At 47.9% G+C, this 19,589-nt stretch overlaps 1 protein-coding gene across 4 annotated transcripts in view; it reads left to right on the top strand.

Annotated features, from left to right (window-relative positions):
- MTMR14 (myotubularin related protein 14) overlaps positions 1-19,589 on the top strand; it is a 33,390-nt gene that overhangs the window by 2,958 nt on the left and 10,843 nt on the right. For 3 of the 4 annotated variants that reach the window (XM_075158819.1, XM_075158816.1, XM_075158817.1), the window contains exons 3-17: positions 2,658-2,766; positions 3,806-3,881; positions 4,618-4,678; positions 5,208-5,330; positions 5,862-5,935; positions 8,428-8,498; positions 9,100-9,174; positions 11,602-11,668; positions 12,696-12,781; positions 13,075-13,151; positions 13,404-13,440; positions 14,894-14,964; positions 15,590-15,639; positions 15,860-15,998; positions 18,745-18,921. In XM_075158819.1, the coding sequence (XP_075014920.1) occupies positions 2,658-2,766; positions 3,806-3,881; positions 4,618-4,678; positions 5,208-5,330; positions 5,862-5,935; positions 8,428-8,498; positions 9,100-9,174; positions 11,602-11,668; positions 12,696-12,781; positions 13,075-13,151; positions 13,404-13,440; positions 14,894-14,964; positions 15,590-15,639; positions 15,860-15,998; positions 18,745-18,921 (1,293 nt within the window). The remainder of the gene's footprint in view (positions 1-2,657; positions 2,767-3,805; positions 3,882-4,617; positions 4,679-5,207; positions 5,331-5,861; positions 5,936-8,427; positions 8,499-9,099; positions 9,175-11,601; positions 11,669-12,695; positions 12,782-13,074; positions 13,152-13,403; positions 13,441-14,893; positions 14,965-15,589; positions 15,640-15,859; positions 15,999-18,744; positions 18,922-19,589) is intronic. The other variant, XM_075158820.1, reaches the window with a different exon arrangement.

Genomic DNA, 19,589 nt, shown 5'->3' with positions numbered 1-19,589 from the left:
CTGCCATTGAAGAGTGTTCTGTTTTCTGAACCTTTTTCAGTAGATTTTACTCCTACCTATGCTGCATTTAATCACTTGTCCCTGTAAGAGCGTTGCACCCGTTCTTCAGAGCAGCCTTTCCCCTCATTACAGTAGTCTCGGTACAACTTACCATGTTTATCTTTAGCTCATGTTTATCTTTAGCTTTTCTGATGATGGTTCTTGAGACAAGAAGGTCCGAGAGCCCTGTTTGTAGCACAGCCATGACGGATAGCTGAGCGGGTCTCTCCGGTGTGTGTGCAGGCTTCCCAGGGAAGAGGCATGGGAGCCAGGGAGAGGGGCTCATCCTTCCGTGTCCCCAGTGGGGCACTGGGCTTCCTGCTCGCCCCGTGTCCCAGGTCCCTGCCAAGCTGCTGGGACTCATTCCCCAGTGCTGTGATGCCTTTCCAGGCAAGCGCAGTTAGTGTGCTGAGAGGTGAAACCTGTCGGCTTGTCTCAGCTCCTGGCGAGGTGCTTCTCTCATAATTTCTGATCTTCCAGGTGTTTGATTTTTGCTGAATCCCATCTTCTGGACTTAGAAGGAGTGCCATGGAGCTATTCTGGTAACACCGTATTGCAGTTCTTATTTCCCTCTCTATTTGCTTTTGCAAAGGAAACAGAAAGGCAGCTGGAGCAGAGTGCAGGACGTGTCTCTTAATTGCGTGCATTCATTTAAAAACAACCCCACAACCAAAGCCGTACGTCAGAATCTCTCGAAGTTTCAAAATAGTTTGGTATTGGGAATTATACACAAAGGCATCTCTTCTCAAACTGCTCACAGGCCGTTCCTGTGGTGTGTGAGGAGGGAAGCAGATTGTGGCGCAGAGCTCTTGGCTGTTTGCAGTGACAGCAATGAGTGGAGTTTGGGTTGCGTTGATTGGGCACGTGCTTCTCTTGCCTGCGCGCAATCTCACATGTAAAGTATATTGTGTTAGCATTTTCCTGTCTTTGCACTTAACGCCCTCATATCCACAACGGTTAAAGAAGATTAGCTTGTGTTCTTGTTCTTTAAATTCTGGTATATGTCAAAGCTCTTTGGAGCTGGACAGCCAAAATAGTTGTGTGTGTAGGGAAACGTGAAAAATCTTGAGCCTCCACTATGAATTCTGAGAATTGAATCCTTTTTAAAAAAAAAAATGCAGGATTTGAAGGTCTTGTTTGCTGTTTCCCTGCTTCCACTGGCACCACTTTGTAATCTTTTCCATAAACAGATCAATTTCCATGATAATAATGGACTAATTTTTTTAATCCTTCCCAGAATGGCAGCTGCAGGTAGGTTGCTCCACACTCACTGATTCTGAAGCTTAGCAACTTTCTTTTAACTTGCAGCATAAAGGTATTAATTTGTTCTTAAGCCAGCATTGTCCTTCGCCTTTGAGTTCTTCTCCCGCTCTGTTGTGAGTTCTCTCCTTCACCCTAATGCATATATTGTTGTGTCCTCACTTCATTTTCATCTGCTCTGCCAATCCGTGGTGGTTTCTCTCGCTATCCCCTGGCCATCCTCATCATCTTGCTGTGCCTTTTCAGGCGTGGGTAGGTCACTGGAATCAGATGCCTTATCTCAACTGAAAACTTGAGCTCTGCACAGTAATGCTGGTACTTCTCCATCCCACTGGAGAGTTTCCCGTGATCTTATTTGTCCCTTTTTTTCAGACTTACCATGTTGATAATGTATGAGCATCCAGAGATCAACCAGTTCATGTAGACTCTTCTACTGAGCCTCCACTACTGGAAAGGGCTAACTGGAAATTGTTGTTAATCATTTCTAAGTGCATGGCCATGCAGTTATGTATGTCCAGACTTAATCTGGTTTCTATTATGTCAGTCTGGATGCTTCTCCAATTCCTGGTGGAAACTCTAGTCCTCCCTGCATTGACGGTTCCTCCTGGAGGTCTGTGTAGTTCAGAAGTCAGTTTGGATTCCTATCAAATGTAGTTGGTACTTGGACAAATTGCAGCAATTAAATTAAACCTGTTTCCAAAATGTCTCCAACTTGGAACACATTTCTGTTTTAACTTTAACCAGAAAACCAAACAAAATTTAGTTATGCGGTTGCAGCTGACATTAATCTAACTATCCTGCTCAACCCACTAGCTGATTTACAGACAGTTGTCTAATTACCCAGCAACACAAATGCTCAAGTGACCAGAAACTAAGGTTCATTGACTGTTCAAGCTTTGATTATTTTATTTATTTTTCCTTGCAAAATTATCACTCTGATAGTGAATTCACTCTGATGGTAGTGCTGAGCCTCTTTTTGATGGAAAAGTGGTGGGGAGAAAAGCAGAACATGTATTTTTGTAGACACTGGCTCACTTGGTAGTCCTTCATTAGTAATCCACATGTTAGGCTGTAGCAGACCATTCTGACAGTACTCATTGCCAGCTCCTGAAGATGCTTGCTGTCATGTACTGTGCAGCTGATCTTTCAAAATAAAGAAAAGGAGACAGAAAAGCGTCCATATACATGTTGTATAGCAGCAGAAGGAATTCCTAAAGAAGTGTCCTCTTGCTTGCTAACTTCAGAGCTGGCTTCTAGGCGAAAGGGATGGGGATTACAGCCCAGGGTGTCTGTAGCAGCTTCGCTGAAAGACGTGTGAGAAGATACTCTGTGTACTGAACCGAATCTCTGTCCACTAGGTTTGAGAGCACTGTGCAGGTTGGCAAACTGCAGGACCTTATCAACCGAAGTAAGATGGCGAGGTGTAGAGGACGATTTGTTTGCCCAGTCATTCTGTACAAGGGAAAGGTAAAGCTTCATGGGTTACCTGTCTTAACTTAGAAAATGACCTTTCTCCCTGCCGTTTGAACTGTGCAGCCACGTCTTCAGTTGGTTGTCACCTTCCCGAATGCTGTAAAAATCTGTTCTTAGGTACAAGCAGGCAGCCTGGAGTAGTAGGTAGCATTTGCTGTCTAGGCTGCATAAATCACCTGTGGGGACTTCAGGCTATTTTACCCTGCCATGTCATGAGCGTCACACCAAAGAGCTAACATTTTCTCCATATGTATGTCCCTTCTGAAGGACCAAAGATACTTGGTCTTTGAGAGGGGAAAGACAACTATTGTGACATTCTGCCTCTTACTCTTCCCAGCAGTGAGCTCCCTTTGAATAACTTTTCTTTCTAAAGAGAAGTTTCCCTTGTCTGTTCCCTGGGGAGGCAAGATTGCATAAATGGTCTTACGAATGTGTGGGCTTGTCTGCAAGGGGATCTGTAAGAAAGTGAAATTAGATTCATTTTTATGTGGATTACTTAAATTGTATTGAAGCCCTGTAGGAGTAGTCTCATTTAGAATTTAAGTAGCTTAATTCAGTTTTCTTAGTTCAATTTAGAAACACTGTGTGAATAACAAAATCATACCTGTGACAATTTTAATCTAGCTTGACTGAAGCCATTGTGGGCTGAACCTGCTGACCTTTTTCTGCAGAAGTGAACTGCCCGGAGTCGTACTGGGACCATCCATAATCTTACACACAGGAATGTGGAAATGAGGCTCAAGCAGGGTATTAACAGAGCATGGACATTGCTAACTTGGCAGGAATTGACTGTATTAGTGAATTGGACAACTGGAGATGAAAATGTGATTTAAAAACTAGCTACAGATAAAGGCACTTGGGAGTTTGATGTGTTTGGAGAACTCGATCCGGACCAGGGTTGCAGGGGAGACTGCTGAGAGGCGGTAGCTGTAGGTACCAGCCATTTCTGTGTAATGTGACAGCAAATAGGCCAGAGACCTGATAAGGGGAAACTCCTGGAGCGTGTGTGGTTAATAACAAAATCTTCCTCCAGCATATTTGCAGATCAGCAACGCTGGCCGGCTGGGGAGAGCTCTATGGGCGCACTGGCTACAACTACATCTTCTCAGGTGAGTGAGGAGCCATTTGTTGTGTCTGCCTGGTAAGGCTGGTCAGTGCTGGGACAGTGACCTACACGTGAGAGCAAGCTCTTCCTGAGAGCCGATGCGGAGCTCTAGCATGGACCTGCTTGTATCAGGCCCTGCATAATAGAGCAAAGACTGAAATCTCATGTCCCTTTTCAAGCACCTACTACAGGACAGAGTGCCATAGCTCGTAAGAAGCAGTGACAAAAGAACTTGAGGCTTGAAGAGTGAGTTATGGGAAGCAGGTAGGCAAGCAAGGCAACCGAAAGGATTCAGGGTATTGATTCCCAAACATCGGGGATGGGAGTAATGGAAGAAAGAGGATAAGAACTTGCTGTTGCTTGGCTAATCATTGGGAATCAAATTGTGCTAATGGTGAGATGTGCTGGACTCTAGGGAAAGCTCTTCAGGGGAGTATTGAGTGTCTGTAGTGTGTGAGCTGAAGCTTGGCTTAACAAAGCACTGTATAGCACTATTAGGGTGTCCTCCTGGCTGCCAGTAATGGGTTTGACCTGCCTAGGTCCTTTGCAATGACAAGCGAAGAGCGGGCTACGTTAGAAAACGGGCTTTTCAGGAAGAGAAAATGTGGGGAATTATTGAGAGCACTTCTGTGCGGAGAGGGGGCACCAAACCATGACCTTTTTGGGCATGGGCACGTCTTGTCAGATTGGGGATTGAGTTGGGTTTACACAAGCTTCAGTTCTTAATGCCTTCCTTGCAGGAGGTTCTGATGATGCTTGGGCAGATGCAGAAGACATTTCGGAGGAAGATTCTGCACTTAGGTTTGTATGCATCACTGGGATGTGGAAAAGGGAGTTTGGACCAAAGCTGACTGGCTCAGCCACTCAATTCTGCTCTTTCCTAGGCTGGTACAGGCTTGAGACTGTCACCAAGCTCAGAGTCTTACTTTTCTTGCTTGAATGCTAATGGCTGGCTAAACCCAGAGTAACTGAAGCCTGCTAATCTCTTGCCAGAGGGAAGGGCTGGAGACAGAAATATATAGAGCCGTTTAGAAAGGTGTCTGAATTACACACACGTGTTTACTTCATCAAAAAGTACATCTCTACGCTGGAGAAATTGTTCTGTATCTTACATGCTTGTTGCAGCACAGACTGAAATGTGGAGAGGGACCCTAAGCATGAAGTTTGCAGTATCAGTTCATTGCAGAGTCTGACTCTGACCTGTGGAGACAAGGCTTGTGCTATGCAGTTTATGGCTAGAAGCGGTTCAGGGAAGAGCTGTGGCAGTATTGTGCAGAGAATCAGACTCAACGTGGTCAGTCTTCCATGCTCATCTTGCTTTGTCTTGCAGAAATGCAGACTCCCAGCTGTTTGACAAGGTCAGAGGGCATGACATCAAGCTGCTTCGATACCTGTCTGTCCGATATATCTGTGACCTGATGGTGGAAAACAAGAAGGTGAAGTTTGGCTTGAAGTGAGTGCGTTCATTTGTTTTTCTGCAGGCTTTGGATTGCAGCTAGTGTGGCCCTTACCTGTGAATTGCTATCGGGCATGCACTCAGCATCCTGGAGCAGTCCCTGGAAGAGTCCTACAGCAAAATCAGTTAGTCGATGCTGTGAAGAGAACCTCAAGGTTTTAGACCAGAGAAAGCTGTATCAGTGGGCAAGATAGCTGCTTTCATCTGTCTTCTGCAGTCTGAGTAGGTTTTCTCTGTAGAGCTTGCGGTGATGTGGCAGTCACCCCTTCAGAAAGGGGAGAATAAAAGAGCCCTCTGCTTGTGTATAGGAACAGAGAGAGATGTTTCTCCTGGTATTTCTCCCAGAGGAAAGCTTTAGCAATTTGGGGCTATGCCTGTTTATTTGGATGTGTTGAGTAAGTTCTGCCCCTGCTCACTACTGAGTCCAAGTCATTGTGCAGGGAGATGTGACAGGTAGCTTTTTGGGTGCTAGTATCTCCGTGAAAAATACTCTACAAATGTCTGCTGTTTTCCTCTTGCCCTGTGCAGTGTGACGTCTTCTGAGAAGGTGGACAAAGCTCAACGTTATGCTGATTTCACACTTCTCTCCATACCATATCCAGGTACAGGACTGATGTCCAGAGGGACTCCCAAGGGACAGGTGACAATCCGTTTCTGGGGACTGGGAACTACCTCTGTGTGTGTGGTGAAATGACTGTGGCTTGCTGAATGTTTCATATGTACCCTCTGGAGAGAAGGTCTTTTAAACTGAGAACACTGCAACGAATCTGGATGCTCCAGTGGTGTGAGTCAGCATTAGGCACTCTTTGAGGTGGCAAAGTAATTTCTCAGCAGTTCTAATTAATTCAAGCGCAGAGAAAAAGTCCCAGAGGTGGAGCTGGGGTTAAGATGGCCTTTGACACCCCTGCAACTCCAAACTACTACTTGATGCAAAGTATATATCTTGCTCTGTGTTATGTAAAACGCCAATTCTTGAGAGTATTTTCTAGTCCTAGTGTTCCAGAGCACCGCTGTAAGATATCCTCGGTGCTAGGCAGAACTGTTAACCTGAGCCTGCAATGTACGACTGAGATGCAGACCGCTCCAGCCCGTCTCCCTGGCTATATTAGTCCCTGTGCCTAGCAACCACTGCTGGGTCACTTGCTGCACTCTTAAAGATGAGCTGAATATTGCTGCCTGCCTGCTGATGTCAGGCTCGGTGATAGGATTGGATGTGAGACTGCTGTGCTTGAGGTCTGTCTGCAAGAAAGGACTCTTCTTTGTCCCTTGTGCACAAAGAAAGGGAGGCGCGAAAACAAAAAACAAACCCAAAACTCAACAAAACTGTTGTGGACGATCCAAACCGAAACTGTTCCTTGATTACTAGATGTTGCCCTTAAACATATTTTCCTTTTTTTTTTTTAAAGGTGTATTTGCTTTCATACAGAAATTAGTGACAATTCAGAGAAGCTGCATGAAGATTTCTGTCAAGTTTGCCATGCAGATTGCCGAGGTGTACAGAAATAAAAGTATTACTGGTTTCTGTAGCATGTGGCACAGGTATATGTTGCTGCCATATGCCTCAACAAACTTAGAACATGAGAGAGACAGTGTACACAGGTCTTTTGTAGGGTTGTAAAGTGTGAGGAAGAAGTGACTCTATAGAGTTAAGCTGTAGAGTTGTTACTGTATGGGGTGGTGAAGTGATGGTCCTTCCTCTTCTGCCATCTGGGACAGCTGCTTTCTTTTAGCAGCTCTTCACTGCCACGCTAGAGGTAAACCTTATAAAACTGGAAATTCTCTCTGCAGGTGTTGCCTGATTTCAGCAGTGCTGGTCCATAGGGGAATGTTGTCATTCTGGTAAATCTAAGACATACACATCTAAGGATCAGCAACCCCTCTAGTGACTGGCCAAATGCCGTGGTACATTCTTATTGATGTTTGCAGGTTTGCATTGAAAGAATTTCTGGTTTGTAATTTGTCTCTAAAGTTATTCTGAGATCCTGTTGTCTTAGGTGAGCGAGGCAGTGTCCAGACATGACTGAAAGACTTGGGTTAAAATGGGGTATCTGTAGAAGCTTTTGTGCTCTCCAGTGCAGAAAAACCCTCTTTTCCATTTGACTGGTAGTTGGCATTTGTAGGTGCCAATACTTACTGCCATAATCCCCCATTCTTTGCTTTAAGCCGTTGTTTAATTGGAGTTAAATCTCAACTGACAGATTGCTTCCTGACTGTGTGTTTTTGAGGGCTAGTCCTGTCCTCGCACAAAGATCTTTTTTCGTCATTGGAGTTACTTGTGACTTACAGGGTAGGAATCATTGCCTGTGTTCAGTGCCTGGCACAGGGGTGTGTTGGTAATATGGGCACCGTGGCGCTGCTGGGGCGTACACAGTACATTGGGAGAGGTGTTTCGTGTAGCCTGCAGGCAGCCGCAGTGCTAATGGTGCTGCTCAGCTGTGACTAAGTGACTGCAGTTTGCTGCAGAGACTTCAAATAGTTGTTTGAGAAGAACAGAGTCAAAGGACAAACTTCAGGAGAGGAGAGCTTGGGGGGAAACCTTGGAAGTGGTTATGTACCTGCCTCCTTCAGGTAGGGCAATTCACGTGTTTGAAAGGGGAGACTTAAATGTGAGAGAAATCACAGCTGCCTCTGAGAGAGCCCTTTCTCGTTACCTGCAGCAGATGCCCTGTGAAAGTTGGCTTTCCCCAGGGCTCTGCCAACACCTCCTTGTGCTGGTGCCGTCTCACTCAGCGTGCCAGGCTGATGCCTTAGATCTGTGCAAAAGCCAGTGGCCCTGGAGGCATAGCTCCTTGGTGAAACCTCTTCTTTGGGAAAGGATGAAATCAGTCCTTCAAACTCCACATTTGCTGTGTGTTTGGAGTTTGCCCTTTGCTGTGTGAGTGTGTTCACTGCTGAGTGCTTTGGGTTGTTGCTGCTGGGAGGCTGTGCTGCACACTCTGCTGATGATTACTGCTCTTCTCTTCCCGCAGGCAGCAGTTTTGATTGGTTTGGTGCTCTGGAGCCCGGGGCTGCCAGCACTTCTGGTCCCACAGGGCACTTCAGTTGTTAGGTACCAGTTAGCTGAATGGTTGTTCATTATTTCTTTTTCTTGCAGGCTGTGAATTTTTTAAGGAGTACAAAGACCGGGATTATACAGCTGAAGGTCTCATATTTAACTGGAAACAGGTACATGGATGTTACAAAATGGAGAGCTGTGGGCTTTACCGGGCTTAAGTCTTGCCTTAGAGTTCCTGAACGATGGTGTGTATGTTGTGTGCTTATTTCTGATCGCAAAGAGGAAACCAACAGGACAAACAAAGCAGATAGTGAATGTACTAAATTACTCATTCATTGTAAAATTCGTATGTAAAATAAATTAATCATTATCCTGAAGTCAGGATGCTTGACTTGTCATGGGAGGTATGGGTTGCTCCTGTTTTTGAATTTGGTATCTTATTGATAGCCTCTGTTCCCGGTTCTGTCTTCATATTCTGTCTCCTGCTGAGGCAGATGGTTGAGTGGAGCAGCCCTACAGGAATTCAGAAACTAACACGCCTTGTCCCTGGCTTTCACCGTTGGGAGCACAGAAGAGCTCCTCTTATCTATTCGTCCTTCTAAGAGGCTATGAGTTAATTCTTACCACTGCAGGTTTTTGCATTCAAAGATGCTTTGCTGAGGCGCTCTCTTCTAGATGCACCGTTTGGCATTTGTTGTTTTGTTTTTTCTGGAACTTGCTGCCTTCAAGTCACGGCTTTTCTCTGACCAATTGTGTTTGGTTTTTTTTCAGGATTACGTAGATGCTCCGTTAAGTATCCCAGTCTCTCTGACCCAATCTCTGAATATTGATTGGAGTGAGTACCAGGTGAGCAAAGCAGGCATCTCTATGGGAGGTCAGAGATTCAGTCAGGAAGGATCAGTAAAGATTTGAAGTCTGACTTGCTCCTGTTGCAGTAATATGGCTCACTTCATACCATCCCAGTGGGAGTGGGGCTGCAGACTTGACTGTTCAGAATAGCGGTGGAAATCCTTTATCCAAAAGCTTCCTGGCTTGGTGTGTCCTGAAGCAGCTGACTGTAACGTCAAATCTTTTTCTGTAGCTTGCGTAAAGCTTGCAATCCATTAGGGAGATATGTCGGTAACAAAGGTAAGGAACATGCCAGCAAATGGAAAGCAGTTTTACTTGTTCACAATCTTAGCTAGGCATGTGCCTGCAGTGGGCCGACTTCCTTGGCTGTAGAGAGTCTTGAGAGAGATGTGAGCAATAGCCCTTCCCTTATGTGAGCAGTAGCCAAGTGACTAGGCACCTTCTTCACGGGTGTGCAAAGTACCTGTCCTATGAGAGGAGAGTAGAAAATCGTAATTGACTGTAGCATGTCTCCATTCCTTATTACTGTGACAGCATCGCAAATAATAGTTGAACTCTTATGTTTGCCCAAGCTTCAAGGTTTACCTTTGTCTGCTCATACCAGGGGCATCACCTTATACTGCTGATTAGCGTGCTCCATTTCACACATCAGTGGACCTACCAATCCCCCGAGGTTTTGTGATGATTGACTGTGCTAGAATGCGTCACACACTGTGGCTGGAAGCACCACAGAACTAGCAGAGCTCCCCATGCTGGGCCAATGTTTGTCAGTCAGTGATGTAAATAATGTTTAAGTGGCAGCATAAGCAGACTCACGGAAAAGTAGCTTGCAGTGTTGAAGCAGAATTAATGGGACCACAGCTTATTTATGGCTGGAAACTTGTTTACTAAAATACTGAGCAGCCAGTATTTTAAAAAGGATATTAAAAATTGAAGAAGGTGTAATAAATAGATGCAGAAATGATCTGAGGACTGGAAAAGGTGCTTCACTTAAAGCTGAAGTCCTCAGTCTCTTTAGCTAATCACAAAGGTGATGGAGGGTTGACTTGATTAATCTGTAAGTACATCTGCAGCGAGAAAATACTAATTCTAAAGCACTCTTCAATCTGGGGAAGAAAAACTGCACAGGAAGCAATATCTGCAGTCTTGCAGATATAAGGAAAAGCAGTCTTGCATGTTATTTTTGAAGATGATCTGTTGGAACATGCTGCTAAAGGAGTGATGAACTGTCACCCCTAGTTGAGGTGCTTTTCTGAGCAGAGATGTTGCCAAGTGCAAGCTTCAGGCTGTATTTGGGGCAACTGAACAGAACTTTCTGGTTTGTGGTATAGAGAGATCAGACTGGATGATTAGATGATTCCTTCTGGCATAAGCACAAGATTGGGTTGAGTTGGGCAGATAAAAGACTTTGGAAGTATGTGTTTTTCTGCCCCAGGCTGCATGTGTTCCCCATTTCCCTACTCTTTTGTTGCTGCGCAGGCTTCACAGCAGAGCAGTATGTTCTTTGTCTGACAGCAGTCTTAAGCGTGGTTACACACACACGTGCATGCATGCAAGCACACAGCAAGTGTTCTATTTGCTGGCGGTCACCACTAACACTGTCACAATGAAACCTGTATCCCTCTCCTTGCCTTTTCCTTGCCAGTGCTATTCCATTTACCTTGAGCTAGTTCTGGCTCTGATCAGACAGCTGAAATTCCCTGCATCTTCTCACAACACAATGGTTAAAGTGGCATGCTTGAGCTTATTCTGATGTTTTTCACCTGCATCTCTTGTAGTGCTGAAGATCTCTTGAGTTCAGAGCCCTTCTGTGGTGCTGCTGCTACTTGGGCATTACGGCAGAAGTCCAGTGCCTATCTGGAGGAGCTGGGAGTGGGTCAGCCCTCCACAGGCAGCCTGCTGGGACCATTTGCAAGGGCCAGAGAGTTTTGAGCAAAGTGCTTGGGTTGTGGGAACGGGCTGCTGACCGTGGCCTGCTCACCCCGTCATCTACTTGCATCACGTACACAGCTGTAACGTGGCTGCTGAGCCATTTGGTAAAGTGTACGCGTGCAGGGGGCTGCAGAACTGGGTCAGCGCTCCGCAGGTGTTTGCTGGCTCACGTTAGTCTCTCTGAGCATGGTCTGCTTGGAGCTTTGGGACTGCAGGCAAGCAGGTTCTGTGCCAGCCAGGCAGACAGGAGAGATGGCCTTTTATTTCTTTTTTTTTTTTCCTGCCTGATCTTTTGTCCCAGAGTGCCTTTTGTAGAGGATGGGATTGATTAGAGCACCAAGGGGAAGGTCTGTCACTCTGAGGAATGGCCATGGGGTTATTTCTGCTTTGCTGTTCTGGATAGAGAAGCCAAGAGCATGGCAGGCTCTGAACTGCAGAGCAGCCTTTTGCTGTGGGCAGACCCTTACCATCAACATTTCTCTTTCTGCATAGAGCTGGGACCTCGTACAACAGACACAGAACTACCTGAAGCTGCTGATCTCCATCATCAATAGTGATGGTAAGGCAAACTCCTTGCTCCCAGCAGCCCAACTGGAACAGTTGCTTTCTCTGGAAGAACAGCTGGTGCTATTAGTACCACTGTGGATCAGTTCCTAATACAGAAGAGTTGCTTTATAGAGAACTTCACTTCTCTCCCTTCAAAACAGGCTGATCATCTTAGCGTCTCAGGGCTCCAGCTCCCCTTTTAGAGAGGGACCTGCTGATCCCTTGAAAACCCTCTCTTCCCAGGGGTGGAGGATATCTGAAAGCTTTACCTAAGGTTTTACTGCTTTAAAGCTGAAGAGAACAAATGTTTATTCCTCTTGTTGTTGACTCTTGCTCTTTATTTGCTGAACATCTGTGTTTTGTCCCCCCCAGCCCAGGGTCTCATTAGGTGCCTATTTAAGAGCCCCTTCCATCCTATGTCATCACAGCCACCCCAACTCCTTGGAGGGGGTGTATTGCTCTATGTTGGCATCCCATTCCCTCCAGACACTGTGACTTTGTACCTAGCACTGTCGGATACATGGAGCCATGGCTGGCTCAGCTAGCACAGCCAACTGCAGACTCTCCTGTAGTAGTTGTGTTGGAACACGCTGCCGATTTTTTGGAGAGCATAGGAGTGGTGCCCTGCGCGTGCCTCTGCTCAGTGTGTATCAGTAGGAAGGCTGGTGAGACTGAAAAAGTGTTCAGTTGGAGCAGGTTTCTCTCTGATGTGGGGATAGATTGTGATAGTGGGTTGCAACTGGGTGGGTGCATGTCCTGGGTAGCAAAGCGATGTTCATACCTAGTGACTTTGTGTTCTGAGCAGCTGTCAGGACCAGGACAACACATCAGCTGGGGCTGCTGACAACCCAGGACACTCTGAGCAATTTGTTAGCTGCCGTATTCAAGACAAAATGTTCTGTCTTGGTGGCTGAGCTCTGCTCTTGAGCCCAGGCTGTGGGGATGGGCAAATCTGTTGCTACAGATTTGCCATGAAGAAGTCATTGCTGTTGTTACAATATCCTTTTTTTCCTTCTCCTTCCTACCTCCACCTGGAACAGATGACAGCGGGCTCCTGGTGCACTGTATATCTGGCTGGGATCGAACTCCTCTCTTCATCTCCTTATTGCGCCTCTCCTTATGGGCTGTAAGTACCTCACTGACCTGCTCTGCTTCTGGGGGTGATTGCTTGGAGGGTGAGTCAGCAGGAAGTGGTGGTGGAGCAGTTAATGTTCCTTTTGACCCTCTTGGCTTCAGAGAGGGTGTGGATTGGCTTTGCTGTGGAGCCCAACATGCTGTTCAGCCATGAGGCATGGTATCACAGGCAGGTAGAGCAAGCTGGGCATCTTGGATGACCACGACATTTGTCAGTAGATCATGAATTCCCAAGTCCCTGTCCCCAGGGCTGCTATCTGAAAGCCGTTCTCATTTGCTTTGCAGGATGGGCTCATCCATGCATCCCTGGAGCCGTCTGAGATTCTGTACCTGACAGTGGCCTATGACTGGTTTCTCTTTGGGTAGGCACACTAACTTTTACTCGCATATGCAACTCTGCAAAGCAGGGGAGAAGCCTTCAGGGGTTTATCTTTGGTGTTTGCTCACAGTCAAAGGTGGATGTTGGGGCATCTCCCAGTAAGCTGTGACAAGGAGGGGCTGATGTGTTTTCTACCCGGAGGCTTAGGCATCTGGCTGTTCTTGACAACTTGTGCTCTTCTGCTGATTCTGGCTTCCAGTGTGTGACCGACCTCCTTCCTTTGCTCTCTTTCCAGGCACATGTTAGTCGATCGACTCAGTAAAGGAGAAGAGGTGAGTGTCTGGTCTGGGGCAGTGTCTGAGCACTGCTTTATATTCTCAGGGTACTTGTTTAAGGTAGCAGTGTTCACTGCCTGCATCTGATAATATCACTGGTCTGGCTGGGCTCTGAAAAGATTGTTCAGGTGCTGGAAATATGAGGTAGGAGCCTTGTCCCGTCACTTCTTGATGCATAAGTGTGTGGGAATGCTTTTCTCTCAGCTAACAGTTTGGTTGGTGGGTTCCCCTGCTGTGCTGTTAGTGTTCAGGCCCTTGGAGAAAGAGTGCTAGGACTTGCTATTCAGCTGAGCAAAGAGAAGGGATGCTTAAGGTGTGTGACTCCTGGGAGCTTGGAAATAAAGCTGTGTTAGTCTTGTGTGCTTGTCTTGAGTGCCAGCCCTCCTGCCTGGGCGGTGCAGCTGCATGTGGCTTGCATGTCGTCGCGGGCTCATGGAGCAGCTTGTGCTGGTTCTGGTGTGTGTATTTGGCGGGGTGTATCTGTGGGTGCACAGATGGGTCTGGAAGGCAGTTAAGATTAGTGGAAACAATTCTCTTCAAATCTTTTACTGTTTAACAGCAAAAAATGATTGCTCTGACTGTAGTTGCAGTACACTGCAATATCATTTTTGGATAGAGATCCAAAAGAGGTGGGGAATATGTCTAACCCTGTTGCTAATCCTCTGCTCCTCAGACTCTCACCTCACTAGGGAATCCCCTGCTTCTGAACAGCAGAGCTGAGACCCGCACCTATTTTCCATCTTTCAGGGGTCCAGGACCCCTGTATGAGTAGTATTGTTCTTCCCGTTCATTCCTTTCCCAGAGCTCTGCTGGCTGGAGCCTGGCAGCTCTGCTCTGGTGCCTGCTTGGCCAAGGGCGGAGTTGGTAGCTGCATCAGGAGAGGGGGTGCGTGGCTGCCTCTGGCACTCCCTGCTCCCTACTGCAGGAGGAGAAGGGCTCAGCTCTGTGCAGGTAGATGGGGTGGCAGAGGCACAGTGGGGTGAATGCCGCGGAGCAGACTGGTGCGTGGCAGGGCACGAGCTTGGGACCACAGGTGCTGCAGGTACCGCATGCTTCTGGGTGTGATACAGCTGTGGTGCCCAGGTGGAGCATGCAGCTCTAACCCTGCTAGTCCTGCTGGTTTGCTGCTTACCTGGATGTGTAAGCAGCTGCTGGGGGCCATCTCTTTTCCATTCTGCACTGATGGCATAAGTACCTGCTGTGTGCTTGCGGCATGTGTGCAAGGCATTGATAAGGAGACTTGTCGTACACCTTCCTTTCTGGGCCTCCCCGTGGCAGGGAACAGAGAGTCAGTTTAACGTGTAAGAGAAGGCCCAGGATGCGATGGTGGCAGCCCATGGCTGCAGATTTCTTGCTATCTCCTTCCTGCCAGCACCTCCCCACCAAGATAAGAGGCTGCATGGAGCCTCGGGTTCATTCCTGAACCGCTCTTCTCTCTCCCTTTGCTCAGATTTTCTTTTTCTGCTTCAATTTTCTGAAGCACATCACCTCTGAGGAGTTCTCTGCTGTGAAGTCGCAGAGGTAAGGAGCCTGTGCCTGCTTCTGCATGGGCTGCAGAGCCAGGGAGCTTGTTAGTGCTATTCCTTTGGGGAGATGGAAGCCCTGGTGTCCTGGCCCAGTTTTCTTTAATTTATTCTGCACTCTGAAGGCTGCAAAATGGGGCCGAGGCTTGTGAGGTGCCACGTTGTGCTCTGAAAAACTGTCCATGCTGAAATGTGCTCTCTGCTTAATGACTGTCCATGGCTGCTTTAGCACAGATGAACCCGGAGATGTGAGCTCTGGCTCAAGCAGGCTGCGCAGCAAGCTCCGTCAGGCACTGCTGGGGGGAGTGGGGTGGCTGGTTTTTAACAGACCGCTAAACGTTAACCCCTTCCTATTCCAGGAGGGGCAGAAAGAAACAAAGCCAACCCTGGAGGCTCTGAATAAACACATCTGCCTGCAGCCTGTTGCCACCCTCTTAAAGCACAGGGTGTGTGGGCTGGGCCTGTTAGGAGGGTCAGATACTGCACCCCGGCCCCTCCCCTCTGCCCCTGCAAAACTAACTCCCCACTGCTCTGATCTGCTGCGTGCTACAGAGATCTGGCTGTGGCCAGCCTCCACGCAGCCCTGAAGCATGGCTGAGGTAACTTTGTCTTTCCTTCCCCAGAAGGAAGAGTTTGCCACCTGGCTTCACCCTGGAGGAGATCTGCATGCTCAGTGAGTGCTGCTGCCGAGCATCAGCACCCCGGGGTGCTGGTAACGGTTGATCACTTGGGGGCTTGGGTTCCCGGCATGGAGGTGACTACACATGGGTATGCTTCCCTTGGGGCCTCGCAGGAACGCAGCCCCAGGGCACATGGGAAGTGTATTGCTTAAAGGGAGAGAAAGTGAGCGAGACCAAGCTGGACTTCAGGTAGCTCTGTTTTCTCTTCCCTAGAGCAGAGAGACCGAGGCAGCACCACAAGTCTGAGCAGCGACTTCTCCCTGGGGATGGAAAGTTCCCCTGGAGCAGCTGGGAGCTTCACCTATGAAGCAGTGGAGCTGATGCCAGCAGGAGCACAGGCTCAAGCAGCATGGTGAGGAGATAACCACTCAGTGGGCTGCAGGACAAAAGGGGCAGGCTCTGAGCACAGTAGAAAAGATATTTCTGAAGTCCCTTGCCCTCCAGGTCTGCTCTCTGTGGTATGGATTCCTTACAGTGGAGGGAGGAATTTGGCTGTCAGAGGCTTTGCTGCAACTTGTGCTACAGAACTTCTGCACCAAAAATTGGAGACCACCCCATGTTAAAGACTGTCAGGCTTCTGCAGGGATGCTCCTGAAGTTTGTCCCCTCATGAGAGTAAAGCAACTTTGTTTCATTTTCACCAGTTTCACTGTTAAACTTCATCCAGAAAGGATTTCATTACTTTTAAAAGATGGTTCCAAACTACCAGAAAAATGACATTTGGCAACAGCCTCCCTAGGCAAAAGTGGAGACAGTTTAGCTGCCCTAAAATGGAGCTTAATCAGTTTATGAAAGCGATTATACAGGGGAGTGTCTGCAGTTAGTGGTAGGTGGGCTGGGTGGCCAAGAATCCCGTCTAAACTATAGCTCCTATAACAGCACGAGGTGTGTGAGCTGAAAGCGGGTTGCTGCCTGCAGCGCTGCTTAGAGGTACTTCTGGGGGAGAATATGAAATTCTCAGTGCTCCCTATTGATAGAGGGTCACATAGGACTTGCCGGGGGATGCAGGTGGCTGTCTGGAAGCGGGGACTGGGGAAGGTGTCTGGCAACTCTGCTGCTCTGGGACAGGCGTTGTGCTTGCTGGTGGAGTTTCTGGTGCTGTTTGGGGATTTCAGAACCTTGCTGTAGGGTTGCCCCTCTCAGTTTAATTTTTCTCTCCTCTCCCTCAGCACATGTGAAGATGCTATTTTGTATTGCAATTATTTTAAATTAAATCTGGGTTGTGCTGGAGGCAGTTGGAAGTCCTCTGGGACTGAGCCTGCAGCCATGCTAGTGGCAGCAGCCTTTCTAAAGCACATTGTGATTCAATTTATAAAATGCTGAAGAGAGGAAGAGAGAATCTTCCTGCAGAATCACAAAATGGAGATGGGGAGTCCCAAATTGCATTTGCCAAGTGAGCAGTGCAGAGCCTACCTATCCACAGTAAAGTGACTGCAGCAAGTAGAGAACAACTTTCCACTTACCTGGCTGCAGGGTAGTAAACTGGAAGCATTTACGTTGCTCTGAGTGCTCAGGACATGCAGACTAGATCCTGCAGCGCAAAACCTATACATGATTTTCACAAGATGTCAAGTGGCCAGAACATGCTGGAAGAGATCTGCTGCACTTGTGTGTATCAGGGCTTGATTTTGTGAAGTGTTTTCTAACTCTGGTTTGCTTTATTCCTGTTGGAGACGTCAGGCTGTGTTGGGGCTAGCTGCTGCTACCACGGGGATGGTTAGGGCCCATGTTGTGAGCAATAGCTTGGGGAAGGGAAGGTTGTGAGCCTTGCCATGAGTGCTTAGCGAGGGGACTGGTCATGGATGTCTTGCTGCAGGCTGTTGTGGCTGTGTAGTCTGGAGAACAGGTAGGGCTTGCTACAGGCTGGGTGAGCTGGGCTGCGCATAGCGTGAGTGGGGAGAGGAGGGGATGTGCTTCATTGTGTTGCCCTGAAAACAGGTGGCCTCGAGGTCTCCTTGCAGGGAAAGGCATTTGGTTTTTAGCTGTACAAGCCTGTTTCTGCAGGCTGTGCATGGAAATGTTGGCAGCTATGATAACATGAGATGAATAATGCTGGAGAGAGGCTGTAATGTGATGTTTGAGGGTGGACACACTTCAAGAAATAAAGAGAAAGGTTATCATGCTTTCCACTTTACAATGAGCCTGTCTTTAGCTGCGCTTCCTGATAGAGATCTCAGTCAAAGCTGAGATGCCCTTCCAGATTCCAGGAAGAACAGCATCTTTTCTCCTTGAGTTTGTTTGCTTCAGACTTTTCCTTTTTACTTGTGTACATAGGGAGGTCTTTATCCAATTCACTGTGGTTTTGGAAGGGGAAAAAATCTTGGGACTATTCCAGAAAAAAAACTGATGTAAGAAAGAAAATATTCTGAACAGCATATTGGAGCAGCAGCGATGTGAATTAGTCCCAGATATGTGTGCCTGTTTGGCATGTAGCTGGATGGTGCTGCGAGCTAAGGCCCGATGCAGCAACGGACCTGAATCGCACCCGAGTCTGAATGTGCTGGCTAGAAAAGAAGCCAGAGCAGTTCCGGGCTGCCAGCACAGACAGGGAGAGGGCTGAAACACACCTACATCTGGAGTGATTGTCAGCTCTGAGCACATGGTCAGAAGTGTGGTCAGTGATGCCTGAAGGGAATCACTAAAAGGGAAAATAACACTGGTGGTGTGTCCCTGTCACCCTCGTCAGTGCGCACGAACGCCCACCTGGGCTGAGCTCCTCAGCTGATACACTTTGTAGTGTTTAGAGCAGATTGAAATGGTCTTTCCCTGCTGGGAGGCCCCTTGCTTGAGGCATTTTTACAGCTAGACTAAACAAAGCAATCGCTGTATGTGTGTGGGCTGATGCATTCTCCTGTCTCTGATTTCCAGGTCACGTGGATGGTGATCTATAAAAGAATGGGCTAAGATGAGTTGAGCTCAGTCTACCCCCGTCACTGAGCAGTTACCCGTGACTCATGGTTCCTTGGGAGGGAGGAGGGCAGGTTCACTGGGAACAAGAGCCTGTAGCTGCTGGGGTAAAATCCAGCCTGTTGTGGAAAGGCTTCCTAGTTGGAGTAGATGGGAAAGCCAGCTTTCTCACACAAGTCCTCCATCCCACAGGAGGAAGAGCTGTGCATCGTCACCACAAGCCGTGCTCTGGAGCAGGGCACAGCAGTCTGAAGACAGGCTGCCTTCCGCAGGGATGGTCGAAGTCAAGTCCTCCAGCTCCTCCTCATCAACCCATTCTGATAACTTCCTGAGGATTGGAAGCAGCCCACTGGAAGTGCCCAGATCCAGGTGAGATGGGACGGAGTAGAGCATTTCTCAGCAAAATGAGTGTCTGGTAAAGTGCAGGGCTGCACTTGTGTGGCTCTGAGAACCGTGGAGCACATGGGTTGGTATCTGCAAACAGGCCTCAGGAGGCCTGTGCCTGTCTAGCCTGACCTTGTGTGACGTGCTGGCCATTAAACACAGAAACTCCTGCCTCAGCCCATTTAGAGGAGTGAGGAACTGTACCGATAACAGCTCGGTGTTTGTTCTGCCTGTCAACGTGTGCCTCAACTCCACGAGCTCTGGCATCTCTGCATCCTGCATGCTTGGACCTCACAGCACTTTCTCTGTCAAATGCATCCACAGGGGTTTGAAATGGCTGTGTTGTGTGTGGGAGGAAGCCTTTCAAACCAAGCAGACCTCACTCTGGATCTATCTTGTCCTCCTTTCCATCTGCTGACCTTCCTGTCACTGCAGGGAGGAAAAACTCTGGGTGCTGGTGGCAAGCAGAGGTAGAATCTGCTGGGAGCAAGTTGGGAGCAAGCTGCGAGCGCTGTGCCAGCACAAAGGATTTCGCCTGGAAGGCTGTGTGTTCCTGCTGGGCCAGCGGGGAATGGGGACCCTGGACCTGAGCCTAATCTCATGCCATAACAAAGGATATTCTGGCACCCTTCTGAAGTCTGATGCTGTGGTAG

The sequence above is a fragment of the Calonectris borealis genome, chromosome 10 (assembly GCF_964195595.1).
Source record: "Calonectris borealis chromosome 10, bCalBor7.hap1.2, whole genome shotgun sequence".
NCBI classification, from domain to species: Eukaryota; Metazoa; Chordata; class Aves; order Procellariiformes; family Procellariidae; genus Calonectris; species Calonectris borealis.
This window is presented reverse-complemented; position numbering and strand designations above follow the sequence as displayed.